The sequence below is a fragment of the Notolabrus celidotus genome, chromosome 17 (genome assembly GCF_009762535.1).
Source record: "Notolabrus celidotus isolate fNotCel1 chromosome 17, fNotCel1.pri, whole genome shotgun sequence".
Taxonomy (NCBI): domain Eukaryota; kingdom Metazoa; phylum Chordata; class Actinopteri; order Labriformes; family Labridae; genus Notolabrus; species Notolabrus celidotus.
The window spans coordinates 25,200,866-25,215,497 of NC_048288.1; the positions used below are offsets into that span (position 1 = coordinate 25,200,866).

A 14,632-nucleotide genomic window follows, 5' to 3' on the forward strand; every position below is an offset into this window, starting at 1 on the left:
AAGGACAAAAACAATACACTCATTTAATCATTCAATACCAACAGGACATTCCATAAAACCATTTAAGAACAGATGATATTGAAGCCCTGTGTAGTGTTAACAGCCTGAATCAAAACTCAGTTTGTGTCTGTAGTTTCTTTATTTAATTATTCGTAAACATTTTTAATTTCACTGCAAAAACTGTCAAGTTAAAATGGGTGCTAAAGGGGCTTCCTTCCATTTTGGAGCCAGCCTCCAGTGGTCACTGAAGGTACTGCAGTGTGTTTAGCCTCAACATTTTCTTCACTTTTGAACACTGGAGATTACCGCCTTAGAAGAATCGACTTGATGCCACCCTAAATCATGTTAAAACACTCCTTTGTACCTTTCTTTATGAAACCTGCTGCTTTCTAAAAGGGTTTTAAAAGCAGATCTCATATTCATGTGAAAGTAAATACAAAATGTTCATCTATTTTTTTAAATTTCGTTCAATCTGTTGTCTTAAGTGGATGAAAACCTCCATGAAATAGCACAAAAATTAGGGTTCGTACATAACGTCATAATAATCCTTCTAATATTCATGTGTTCAAGCTGCCAACCTTTCATCAGCTATTCAGAGTCAAAGTTACGACAGCCGTTCCAATCCCAAAACTCTTTGTCCGGTTTAATCTTCATGAATCAGCGAGTCAAGAGGTCCTGGCTGTCCCTGACATAACAAGTTCATCACAAGGTCCTAAAATTAGATCCATTACTCATCCCTAAATCTTCCTTAATGCTTATTAAAGAACAATACGGTTTCCCCCACTCTTCCTTCAACCCGTGCTATTTAAAGATGCAGCCGTGATGAAACGATGTTGGATTAGGATGTGTACGTTTTCTCTCTGCAGCTTAGGGGACTGATAGCACAAAAGGAAAAAGTGCCTGGAGGCGGCGATAAATTAGAAACTGTTCCACACTTTCTTATCATCAAAGGATGACAAGTAAGCTGCCCAGAGCGAGCGCAGATAATGCTGGAATAACCATGTGCGTATGTGTGTGTGGGTATTCAGGGACGATGGTTTGTACACATTGCAGGCAGGTGATACTGAGAAGGAGATGGAGACACTCCCTTGTGTCTTACCGATGAGATATCATTGTGTATGCTCTGTTTTCTGCTTTTTGCTCATCCAGAAAGGTCAATTTTCTGCCTCCGTGGAGCTTTGGGGCTGAAGCCTGCTTCACGAAACAACACGAGACTCCATCTTTGACTTCCACACACATATTGCTGCCTTCAGGGCAGCATTACAGACCTCTTTCTGTCTTTTCTTCATGCACATGAGCCATCCTGCTGCATTTTAAAAAAGTAATGTATCGGCAGAAAGCATACGGTATGCATTGGATCCTGTTGGAGCTCCATTTTTTATTTCTTACATTAAATTCTCGTGAAAGATTAAAATGTCCTTCAAAGGAATCTGGTTCACAGCGAGCTAATATCTAAAGAATTTCTATCACACGCTGGAATCTCTATGTTTAATTCATATTTAATGCTCATACATGAACATTAGCACTGACATATGTCAGACTGTGCATTGAGATCTGCTGTGGGTGTGAATAAACATCAAATTAACTTAAAGAGCTACATGCAGACGCGTGATGTTTATATTCCATGCATGTCTCCATGCCTCTTTATTTTCCGTCTGCAGCTTTACAGGAAGTCGTGGGTTTGTTTATCCTTCCTCTTTCCAGCAACTGACAGAATCTGATAGGTGTCAGAGAGAATTTTCTGTTTTCCTCTCAACTTCTGCCGCCTTGTTTTCTCTCCCCCTCCGCTCCAAAGATGACACATTTAAGCTGCCGAGGGTTAAAGAATGAGATTATCTTATTACTTCATGGACTAAATTCTCTAATCTGCTCAGTTCAAGCCGCTGAGAAGTACGACCGCGTTTCAGCGGCCGTGAGACGGGCCAGATTGAATTAATGGCGGCGTCCTTCAGATTAATGTTTTCTTTCTCTTTCAGTCGATCTCATTTGCATATCAAGGTTTTAGACTCAAACTTTGACGTGATGCAGTTACGCCACATTTAGCCAAACCTCAGAAATGTATTGTGAAGTAAACAGCGAGCAGAGCGGGAGGACGGGGAGAGCAATTATTCATGAAGCAGTAAACAGAAGCAGAGGGGGGGCATATTGTGCCCACTGTTTCTCTGTTACTGAGGCAATGATCACACTGAGTTGCATTCATGAATTGTAAAAAACACGATTGAAACACTGAATTCAGTTTGTTTTTCTCATACACAGATAACAGTTCTAATCACCAGTGTTGTGCATTAACATTAACTTGTAATCTCTTTTTAGACACCCGTAATTACATGACAGAACCACTATTATGAATACAGGCCCCGCTAATAAACAGTCATGCTTCAAGGTAACCTTTAGCAAGATTTCTGCAAGTCTGTTTTTCTTTTGCAGTTTGGTTCAATCATTTGAATCTCATTATGTTCTAAGCTCTTTTTCTTTATTTATTTCACACGAGGGAATGGACTAAATAAGAAAAGGAAAATCTGTGTAGAAACAAATAACAGAATTATTCGGACACGCAAGCTCTGGGATTCTGACACTCGGCCTATCAGGAAGTGATGCATCTGTAACGTTGTGTATGGCAATCAGAAACAAACCACCTAGAGCAGAAACAGGTCTTTTCAACCACAAGTTCAGCTTCAATCTTAGCTCATTTTAACTCACTTTAAATGCAAATCTTAATTTATTTAATAATTCATATTTCTAATTTTCCTTTTCTTTTCTATTTGTCATTTTCGTTGTGTTCTTTTATGCTTGTCTGAATGTTTCCAATGATTTTAATGTTTTAATGTGAAGCACATTGAATTGCCCTCTTGTATGAAATGCGCTATACAAACAAAGTTGCCTTGCCTTGCCTTCAAAGCTCTGCCAGGTAGATTTCTGGATGAGACCAGAGTTATTCACAATTACTGTAGATACGAACAGAGTTACCACCAGAGTACTTTGAGTCTCAGACACCACCTGCTGGCCGAACACACAGCTGACGACTTTTAACAGAGAGAGCTAAATAGGTGGTGATAGTGGGGATAATGTTCCCACATTTCGACATCTATACGCTCTGCTTCAGCCAAAACCCTTTTCGATCAGCCTATTTTATTTTCTCTAGTAATGATTGTGATTGTGACGATTTCTGCTGCTGCTGATCTAAATAAAAATACTCATTCATTCATTCATTTACTATAAAGTGCTTCCAAAAAATCTTGTGGGAGGATAGGGCTTAAATTGAAGGGCAATGTAGGAACACAAGACCTAATTTTGAAAATGTCCTAGGCATGTTGGAAGATAGGGCTGTGGGACCATTGGGCTGTGGGAACAGGGATGACCCCATAGTGGGCTGTCTGATTAGCATCGCGGTGAACGATAATTCACATCCCATCTAACGACTGCACTGATGATTGCAGAGTCAGCCCCTTGTTTTATGTTGTTACTCAAGACACATTTTTACAGAATAGCTTCTATTGTGTGACTTTATTTAATTTTAACTCTATTTTTTAAGGGTCTGTTTTATAAGCTTGCATGCTTTTTAGTTTTTATTTCATTTTATTTTATAGCGCTCCATTTTGCGCTCCATTTTGCTTTGCACAAGTATTATTATTATTATTATTATTATTATGGATTAGCTTCTAGAGCCTCCAGTTTAGCCAAGGTCATTTGATGCCTAAATCAAGTCACTGGTAGGAATAGCTTCACGTTATTTATATGCACTAAAAAACTATCTTCATATACAATTTTAAATTTAAACGTGATTAAACACACGTTAATCGGTATCTACTTTGGAGATTCACTGATTAATCATAATTTTATAAAAGCATTGTTTGGCAGCCCTTATATAAACATGTGTGAATCTCAATAGTCTCATGTTTGCCATCATCATCACGAAAATTGAACCGTACTCTGTCGGAAATATCGTCCAGTAAAATTCCACCGAATATGAACATTTCTGGACACCACCCTCTCATGCGTCCACCACTTCCTTTAGCACAGCGGTGCTTGAAGTATATCGGTTAGTGACCATAGGTTTTACTCGACTATACTAAGAAAACACACTCCAGTTGTCATGCTTGTCATTTGTTTGAAAAAGTAACTAAGACAGGGATCTATTTTTTAAGAAATCCATGCAATGACATCAGCCCAAAATGTTTCAGTGCAGGAACAACGAAGAATACTAATGATTCAACATCTGAGGACCAAGGGTTCACTTCCAATGTCAATCTTTTGTGAGGGACATCAACTACAGTTTATATCACAGATGCTCTCTACAGATGGGTTTCACTGACTTTATGAGCACTGAAAGAAAAACACAAAAAGACTGTTTCTTTAAAGCCACCTCTTTTATAACTCTATTATAAAGCTCAGGTCAAGTTCACCATGTCATTCACTTTGACTCATAGTTCTGTTTTCACATCTTTTATCCCACAAGTTGGCCCTCAATTCCAGCGCTTTATGTGATACCTTTGAATTTTCTGTTCGAGACTATTCGCAATACAAAAAAATATCTACACAAAGAGAAATACCAGAGAGTGCACAGTGAAACGGATGTTTGAGGTAAAGTTGGTTTTATGGAGTTTATGAAAAGCTGTCACTTTAAGCGCTGTCCTTGAAGATACCTCCGGGTAAAAGCAAGAAATAAGAGACGAATGTTTCTGATTTTTGAACATTTTGATACCTCCGTTTTTTTGAGTGTGCTTACTTCTTGACTATTCTAACGTTGCATTCTGTTTATCTGACCTCCTGTACATTAAATGGAACACTATATAATGCTATTTGATGCATTTTTAAAAATATGTTCCATTCCTCTTACTGCTTCCAAATAAAAGCCAGCTCTTGTTATTGCCTATTGAACCATTCTTAAGAAAAGCCTTCAAAGTTGGAAAATGGAAGTGTTGAAATAAAAATAAATAACTAAGGCTTGAGTATAACAGAGCGCCAGTGTAGTTCTGTTAGTAGAGGGTAGGGATGCACCGATCCGATCCTGGTATCGGATATTGGCTAGATCGGGCTCAAAAAGCTAGATCGGATATCGGTGACAAAGGGCCGATACATAGTGCCGATCCATATGGAAGATCTATTCATCTCAGTTCTATGCTTTGCTGTGTTTACAACAGCCATGTGCGTCTCCTACGTCATCAGCGCTGGCTGGTCTGTGCATTTTTTGCCCGGCGGAGCATGATGGAGGATAACTACAGAGGCTCTGTGGTTTAGGTGCATGTCACGCTTCTTTTGCTAACAACTCCTGCAACATGTGCAGCGCTTATGTTTCGGCAGATGGCAGTCACACTGAAAAATATAATGGGAGCCCAAAGGAGGAAGTTTACGTCAGCTGTAGCCTACTGCAAAGAAGCAAGAAACCTTCTATAAATGGATTCAAAGTGTGAAAAAACAGACAGGTTCTTGGATTTAATTGTTCCGGATCCTTGAAATTAAGGGATTCCAGACTCTGGTTTAGCACTTGGAACCCAGGCACAGTTCACCATCAAGTCAGAAAAGCCTGAAGTTGCCAAAACATAATTCTATCCTCACATTAAGGAATCGAGATTGGTAAATCAATACCAGGATCGGATCGACTAGTATCGGTATTGGTAGATACCAAAGCCCAGGTATCGATATCTGTACCAGGACCTAGAAAGTAGGATCGGTGCATCCCTGGTAGAGGGTGCGCCCCATGTACAGAGGCTACAGCCCATGTCGCACAGATTCAAGTTCTGATGCATTTCATCCCCTTCTCTCCTCTCCCCACAATATCTGTCTCTTCATCTGTCCTATCAAATAAAGGGAAAAAAATGAGGCACAAATATAGATACCAACTGCATCGTTTTCTGTCAATCCCTTATGCATGAAAAGGCTATGGACATCCAACAGAGGAAGAGCAGATGATGGAATCTGCTATATCAAGAGGTTGTAATGAAATGTTAATGCACTTCATGGCTAGTGCTGAAAACTTTGAGACCACAAGTACAATCAGATCCTGCTGTAAGGGTCATAACTTTAGGATACAAGGCTGAAATTTATAACAATCACGAAACCAAGCAAACACTGTCCAGAAGCATCAACAGCCTCCATGTTTTATATCATCACCCAGTACCGACTGAATAATAGCATACAGTTTGTTTCAATATTGACATTATTGAGACAAACTTGAGCAGCTCTGCACAGCACCGTGGGCGTACGCCGAGCACTCATCTTCAATTTGGAAGCAGCAGGTCCACAGTTTTCACTGAGTAACTTTGCAGTTGGCTCGATTGAGATGTTCTTCCCCGAGGAAAGTGTGACTCAGAGTGATGATATGCCATCCAAAGCTAAGAGTATTAACAGATGACAGCGTGCAGACTGTGATAAACTGTGTGAAGCAGCTTCGTTAAATGAAATTTGGGCAGAAAAAACAAACTTGAAGTCGCTATAAATGAATGTTTCTGTGTTTGTGTGCCTCAGCAGTGAAGACGGACCAGCTCCAGACCATCAAACGGGAGCTGACTCAGATCAAGATGAAGATAGACTCTTTGCTGGGACGCCTGGAGAAGATCGAGAAGCAGCAGAGAGCTGACTCTGGTGAGAAGCAGAAAAAAAAAAGAGGGAGGTGGGAGAGGGAAAAAAGGAAAAGAGGAGAGGACAGCAAGCACTGAGGGAGGGAAATTAAGAGCAAACAGTGGCCATAAGTCACAGTGACAGTCTGGGAGATAAGAGCAGTAGAGCTCTCTGTCATAACGGCCGACAGGTGTCAGCGCCATGCTGACTCACTTCATATGAGAGGTCGATGCCCTCCTCTACAAACTGGTCTCAGAGTGCAGCTCAGTTTGAAGGTTATTCAGACTTTTTGTTATCATTTGCGTGTAAAAAAAAACTTCAGCAGGTATCTTTATTTTTAAAAACTGGAGCTTTTTCTCTGAACGCTCCGACAGCTGAACACTGAATAAATCCCACCTTGTCTTGGTCGTCCTCCAGGCAAACTGTTAGGGGATTTATTCAAAGTGAGAATGAAACTGAACCACTAATCTTTACTGCATGATCTGTGGGGGCTTTATATTTAATCTTTTTTGTAATCACTTCAAAAAACAACAGGGAGCGCATGCAGGGACGGCAGGATGAGTGAAATTAAAAGGGAAAATCCAGGTGGATGAGTTTTGTACCTGTTTCAAACTGAAGAGGATAAAAGCTTCAGCAGAAAAGTCAAATAGTCCAGATAACAAAGGTGGGAAGAGTTTTATGTGTAAAGGGAGGAATGTTGATCTTGAAATGCTTTGAAAATGAAGGGAAAAACAAGACTAAGCCCTAGATTTCATGTGCTTATTAAAGCTTAGGCGGGGAAATATGAAGGCTGGGTGGTCTGTGTTCTTGGAGAAAATAAAGTATGCATGGTTTAGTAACACGATGTGGTATCTCTAAATGAAAAAGTAAAGCATAACATTAAAAAGTAGGAAAAAACCTTCTGGTACTGCAGTGTGAATAAAAACATCAGCCAGACTCTGAAATTTAAAATCTGAATTGAACAATTAAACACAAACCAAAGCAGCATTTTTCAGCTTTTTACATGAGTTGATCAGATTTTCTCTTTGTTTTAACTAATAACTCCCAAATTAAACTAAAACCAACTTAAATAAAAATGCCCACCTTTTCATTATATGAATATTGTGATTTTAAAGCAGCGTTGAAACTGCTGCGCTACTCAATCTTGTCTCCTTTCAAGTGTTAAGTCAGTGAATCTATCGCTCATAAGGATGCCCTTCTGCCTGTCTCCTCCTATGGTGTCATCTTCGTTGAAGGGACTTTGTCTTTGTCTAACGGCCCTCTACTGGTCTGGTGGTGTAGCGCAATTATTATTATAATTTTTTTTTCTTCATACGTCACTGGCCTGATTTGCGTAATCTTTCCAGGACTTCAACCCCTGGTCGAAACACAGACAACTCTGGGGCCACAGAAACCATTTAGTTCCTGAAAGAGTAGTTCTAGGGGCAAAAAGTCTCTGGAACTTCTGGTCGAAATTCACCTGTAGGCTACGAGCTGCGTACAGACAAAGGAAAGCTGACTATTGGGAGATTGTATCATTTTCATAATTAACAGAAAGTTAAAAATCTGTATTGGGCTCGTAAATTAGCACAAAGCTCCATCCATGCTAGTTTAAACTGTTTTGACTTGGACCTACCATAAACACTAGAATATAAGTCTCACCATTGTATAGGACACAACCTGAATTCATGTGGCTCCAGACCAAGTGGCAACCTCTGGTCTATAATATGAGTACAATGCGGAAGTGCTAAAAACTGCAGTTCCTTGAGTGTCCGCTTGAGGCTGGCTCCGGAAGTACAGGAAACCACATACACACCAATTCAAAAAAGCTAATCTTTAACGCAGAAATAAACATGTTTACAGCCTGGAACAAAAGACAAGTGTAGTCTGGATAGCTCATTTCTTGATCAGCACACACTGTACGGGGGATGAATTTTTTTCTAATGCAACAATTTTGAAGATATTTAGATTACGAGTCTTCCAATGAGAGGCACAGCTGACTTGATTGACAGGCGGGAACACTCAAAGCCCGCCTCTTTACTTCACAATCGCTCAACAGCAGCAATATGGCTGCCACCGAGGATTGGCCTCAAAACAGCGCTTCAGAAACAGATAGGTGACGTCCCGGATACTACGTCCATATTTTATACAGTCTATGATACAGACAAAGGAAAGCTGACTGTTGGGAGATTGTATATCCAACAACATTTTGTGTCTGTCCAGCAAAGGGCAGCCGAGTAAACTTTCCTCTTTGCCCTTCATTGTCACTCAGAAGCTCAGAGAAAGTACGAGGACAACTGCGACTCTCTGCATGAGGAGTCCGTGTCAGAGACAGCGGAAAACTCTGGGGAGGAGGCCGGCGAGGGGGCGCTGGACGTGGAGGCGGGAGAGATGACCGATGGAGGCGAGGACGACTACGACGAGGAGGGCAGCCACCATCTGGTAAGAGTAACAGTTGACAGCGCTGACAGGGAGGCAGAGAGCAAGGCACTCTGGGAGATCTCAAGTGGGCAGACAGTCTTCGCCTTCTGAAAGTTAATTTTCCAGAATTATTCATGGTCACAGATCTGAGAGAGCCGAGCTTCACATGAGTGAACGGTGAGGGCGCCCGGACTGACAGTCTCTCCCTGTCGACCCCGGCTCAGTGAAAAGCTCTACACTGGCCCACACACAGACACACACTCACAGCATACAGGCTTTAATTAAAGCAGAGAGCATTTAAGACCTGCATGGGCTGGTGTGGATCTGAGCGTGAAGTGTGAATGTAGAACAGTTTGAAGAGTCACAAGGTCACTGAAGAAGTAGAAAAGCCAACAGGAGCTGAAGTTCAATTCTTATATCAGTATTTTGAACAATCGCTCTCTCAAAGGTCAAAAAAGGTTTAAAAAATCGTCCTGTTTTCAATCAAGAGCCTAAAGTAATGTCTAAACGGTGTTTGTTCTTCATTAAATCATGTTCAAATGAGGAAAAAATGTAAAGGCAGAAAATATTTTGAATATTTTTTCAACAGGAAGCAGATTTTTTCAATTTATCTCAATCGACTCAATCTGTTTATCTGAGGAACTGTTTACTTTCTAAAGTTCAGTTCGATCACACTGCTGAATAGTTCAGACTGTTTAAGACCGCCATTTAGATGGTTTTCCACCAATGTGTTGAAAATCAGTTTTCTATTATAGACACTACTTAAATGTACCATTATTCAACATTAACGAATGTCTTCTTTCCAATATTTAAAAAAACAGTGTTACTTAAATGGTATACTGTCACACTGCAAAAAACTGAATCTATCTCATTTTGCTCAATATTAACTGTACTGACTGGACAATTCAAGATATAAATCTTATTTAAGACATTACAAGCCAGAAATAAGGACTTGATTGGTTGTAATGAGTACAAATGGCTGCCAGTGCAGCAAACAAACTTCCATGATAGGTTTCTCAAAACAAGATGCAGCACTAGTTTCCATAAGAAGTATCTCAAAATAAGATTTATATCTGATCTAGTGAGCAGAATTGGACTTATTTTAAATGTAATGAGATATTTTGACAAGACATTTGGCAAATATCGGGGCACTGGTGGCCTAGCGGTCTAAGCGCCCCATGAACAGAGGCTACAGTCCTCGTCGCAGGGGTCGCCAGTTCAATTCCCAGCCGGTCAGTCAAATATTTCCTGCATGTCTTCCCCCGCTCTCTAGTCCCCACATTTCCTGTCTCTCTTCAGCTGTCCTACAAAATAAAGCCAAAAAAAGCCAAAAAATATGACTTTAAAAGAAATTTGGCAAATATGCTGGATAAGATCTGATTTTTTGCAGTATAAGTAGATAACAACTGTTTGTTTTTAGGCAGAAATATAATCTATATTCATGATCAATTCTCAATATCAATCTAGAATGATTAATTAGATTATTCTATGTTGGTTAAATAACAACCAAAAGTGAAAAATCTCAACTTACAAACAGCTCAAAGATATCCAGAAGTAATCTTCCATCTTTGACCTTATTGATGTGCCAAATATCACACCTTCCAGCATGTAACCAGTCTGAATGAAGGGAGGGACTGTTCATTTTAAAACACTGTTGACAACTGTTTAGTTAAACTTCAACTTTAAGTGGACTACTGTCAAATTGAGGCATTCTGGGTATAAAATAGCATGCTGGCAATATTTTTAATTAGATTACTGTCCCTTTAAATTCAAGCATTCAGCCATTTAGCTTTCAGGCATTAGGTTTCACTCTTTAGTTAAAGTTATCTGTAAGCTGTGAGCTCTAAAACACCCACATTGCCCTTCATCTTGCAGCATCAATGTTAATTACCTCTATACTAGCATATGCTTTTTCCTTTTCATTCCATACTGCCCTGTAATTTGCGTTAAGGTGACATCAAAGTCCTCAGACTCACCTGGGTTCAGCTGGGCACAGTGGCCATGCTTTCAAACACGCTGTCTATATCATGCTGTATTTATTAGCCATTAACCAGGTGAGTATGAGCAAACTATCCTTGATAAAAGCTTGGCGCCCTGGCTGATAGAAGACATTATTTTTCAGAGAGACTGTGGGGGAGATTTATTTGTTTCCTGAAGGTCACAGTGATCACAGATGGTGATAATATACCACGCAGACATTTCTGCAGGTTTGCAATGCTGCTCTTGTTAAGCATATTTCAGCTGTGACCTTTGGAAATGATGAAATAGACCAATGTGCTGAGTTTAAAAGGCTATATAATATCTGTCATTTGAACTTCCTCTATCTTTTCTCTTTCAGATAGAGAACCACGTATCAGACATCGACAACTGAGTACAGGTGAGAGATTTGGGTTTCTGTTTGTTCCAAGTGTCACAGCACATTTGAAGGTTCTCTTTAAGAATGGTAAAGCTCCTGGAGGCCAGTCCTCGTTATAGGCCTTACATCCGGTCTTCATTAAAAGCCAGAATCACTGAACTGTGTCTTAAGCATCTTCAAACATTCGTTAATCATCTCCTAAGTCATAAGCTGTATGACATTTGAAAGAGCAGCTCCACTGAAGGGCAGCTAATGCCGAATTCAACACAGGGAGCTATAATGGCATTCAAATGGGCCAGAACTGCCCATAAACAACATCCATTTAATTGAATTGTGTGGAAGGAGGTCTGAATGGCGAGGCCCAAGGTAAAGAGTTTCCTGCCTCTCGCCTCTCAGGGTGTTGTGGGTAATGATGCGGCCACATCATCAGTTGGCTCGGTGCTGGCCGGCTCCTCGCAGCGTGGATGTTTAGCAGTGTTTATGATTCACAGACGGCTGGTGTAACAATGAGTTAAGTTCTGTTACAGTCTCCCATTTTGCTTCAGGCAGAGAGGAAGGAATCCAAAAAAGTAGCTCTGTTCTTCAGGGACGGAGGCAGTTTTAAATTTGGCACCTGAATTTCATTTAGCTTCAGTCATTAAAAACAATGATTTGGTTTTAGCTGCATTTTGGTGTTTGGTTGTTAGTTTCAGTCAATTATCAGTAAGGATTTGGCACACACTGTTTCAGTCTGCTACCATCTTTAATGGCTAAGTTACCATGGTGACAGTAATTTTATTTTATCTTGCTGCCAAAAGAAAAAGGCACAGTTATCCTGTTTGTACCAGTAGTTCAGACTTCCAGACAGGTTTATTCTTTGAATATAACGGCTACTCTGACTCTTATCAAGGGTAGGAAAATCTGCTAACCAGCAACACCAATTCTCATCAATAACAAATCTGACATGATTGTGAAGAGAAATAAAAAAGAAAGAAAATTGGGATGGTAAAATCATTTATTTATAAATCTGTGTCCATGGCCTACATTTATGAAGCTATTGGTGCAGCAAGTCAAACACTTCACCAACTTCTTCAAGATACATTTTTGTTAGGTTTCTTTAACTGCAAAAAAAATGCAATATGCAGATGTACAGGATGAATGTAATTAAATGAAACGTAGCATTAAAGCATTAAGGGCCTGTTTCCACTGACAGAATTTTTCATGCAACCTCAATACAGACTGCCTCTCACTGATGCTTACTGTTCCTAGGTCATGAAAGTTGTCCAGCAGCCCTTCTTCTCTCCTTAGTAGTAACCATAAAATCTCTTTTAAATGTTTTGCTTCATATTTTCTTCATTTCAATGGAATTTTCCAACAAAAACAGATAAGATAAGATAAGATACTCCTTTATTCATCCCACAATGGGGAAGTTCATGGAGTTACAGCAGCAAACAAGAAGGTGTACAGTGCAAGAATATATATAGAAAAAAAACGTCCATCAGAGACGACAGCTTGGCCATAATTCTCCTGTCAGCCACCACCTCCACAGGGTCCAGGACTGAGGTGGCCTTCTTCACCAGTTAGTTAGTAACTGTTGATATAACATCCTGACGTAGCAGCAGCTGTAGACCTGGAAATTCTACCCTCAAATATTGACTGTGGTTGGTTCCTCATTTGTGGATCTCCACCAGTGTTGTCAAAAGAGTTGATATTGGAAGTCCTGCTCCATTTTGATCAGTCAGTGATAGAGATTTGTGTTCCAAAGGGCAAAATATTTTCACCTGAAAGCTTTGTGAATGCAATGCTGAGATCATTTTTGCACTTCTGACACTGAAAACGGTATAATGCATTGGTTTGGTGCATAAAATAGATGTTACCTGCACAAAAAAACCCTGTCAGTGGACACAGGCCCTCATGCTGTCACTTAAAATCTAAACTGTAATATTCAGTTATTTTGATTTTCAGTTGCTTTTATTCTCCCTTTTTTTCTTGTTCAATAAGAGGTCAGAAAAGGAATCTAACACCATTAACACACCTGTACAGTTCTTTTTAGAAATACGAGCCAAAAAGTTGACAGCTTACATCACAACTTCTCCTTCATGCCTTTCTGGTCTTATGGTACCCCACTTCTATCCACTTCTTAAGAGACAGCATGTTACACTTCAGTTTTCCATTTCCTTTCCACATGTATGCCTTTTTGAAATTCTATCAGGAAGCCAACTCACAAAAGCACCTCACAGCGCATACATTTAAAAACCAGAAAATCCCACTCGAGGTTGCTCCGAATGTATGAATGTTTTGCTCCCAGGCCTACCAAGGATAGAAAATCAGCGTGAGAAGAACCTCCATAAGTCATGTCCAGAAGGATTACAGAGGCAGCTCAGGCTACCAGAAAATATATTTCAGCACTTCCCAAGATATTTCTGAGGCCATTCAAAACGGACAAGCTTTAAAATTCCCCCTAATCCTCATCAGATTTACAGCTTTATAAATAACCACCATGTTTGAGGAGGAGACACGCTCCTGTAATGTGTTTCATCAGTTTTCTTCTGTATCACTGCAGGAAGAGGCAGCAGACACTCCTTGGTCGGTGGTATTAGAATTCATCATCACCTTCAAGAGGCAGAAAAGGATCTCTGAAGGACCAAGACACCCATTCTGGACTGTAAGTTGTGTTCAAGAGATGCTCAATCACATTTAGAAGCCCAAGTGTGCAGCACAAGCCAAGTGTGATATGCTCTCTAAAGAAAATGTACTCAAGACCCATTTTAATGCAGTTTGCCTCGTGGATATTTTGTGCAAACTGTTGTTTTTCATTGCAAGAATAAGACCAGATCATTCTCTTATCCTGTTCCTGAAAATAAAAAACAGATGGGAAGAAAAAAAAAAGGCTTTTTATTCTGATTTATAAATTGAATTAGGTGGAAAGAAAGGAATTTAAGTTGTTCATCAATTGTTGCTGCTTTTATGAAATGTGTTTTGCGCTGTAACTCACAAACCATTTTTTTAAAGAATTCGTTGTTGCTCAGAAATCAAACGAACAACTGACAGAACAATCTGTGACCGCTGTGTGATATTCAGAAAAATGAATGAATCGCTGGTGCCGTCTGCTCTGGATTTGACTCGTACATAAGCCAATAGCTGTAAGCATAACTTTATCCAGCTTTATCCATTTATCACACAAATACCCCGAGGGGCTGTTCCATCATATATTCCTCCTCCTGCCAAGTTTGAGAAGCAGAAAAGGCTTCCTGTGGTAGAGAGCCAACACTGGCACAGGCCTCCTGCCAGGGAGCAGCGCCCCAATATCTCAATGCGCTGCTCCCTGCTCAGCCTGCA

The 14,632-nt window shown here is 40.1% G+C and overlaps 1 protein-coding gene across 6 annotated transcripts in view; it reads left to right on the plus strand.

The window, feature by feature from the left end:
• LOC117828974 (RNA-binding Raly-like protein) overlaps positions 1–14,181 on the plus strand; it is a 39,827-nt gene extending 25,646 nt beyond the window's left edge. For 2 of the 6 annotated variants that reach the window (XM_034706406.1, XM_034706409.1), the window contains 4 exons: positions 6,469–6,582; positions 8,810–8,979; positions 11,297–11,335; positions 13,857–14,181. In XM_034706406.1, coding sequence (XP_034562297.1) covers positions 6,469–6,582; positions 8,810–8,979; positions 11,297–11,329 — 317 coding nt within the window. In that variant the 3' untranslated portion in view covers positions 11,330–11,335; positions 13,857–14,181. Of the gene's footprint in view, positions 1–6,465; positions 6,583–8,809; positions 8,980–11,296; positions 11,336–13,856 lie in introns of all 6 variants that reach the window. The other 4 variants (XM_034706405.1, XM_034706408.1, XM_034706411.1 and 1 more) reach the window with 3 other exon arrangements.
• Positions 14,182–14,632: the final 451 nt, after the last annotated feature.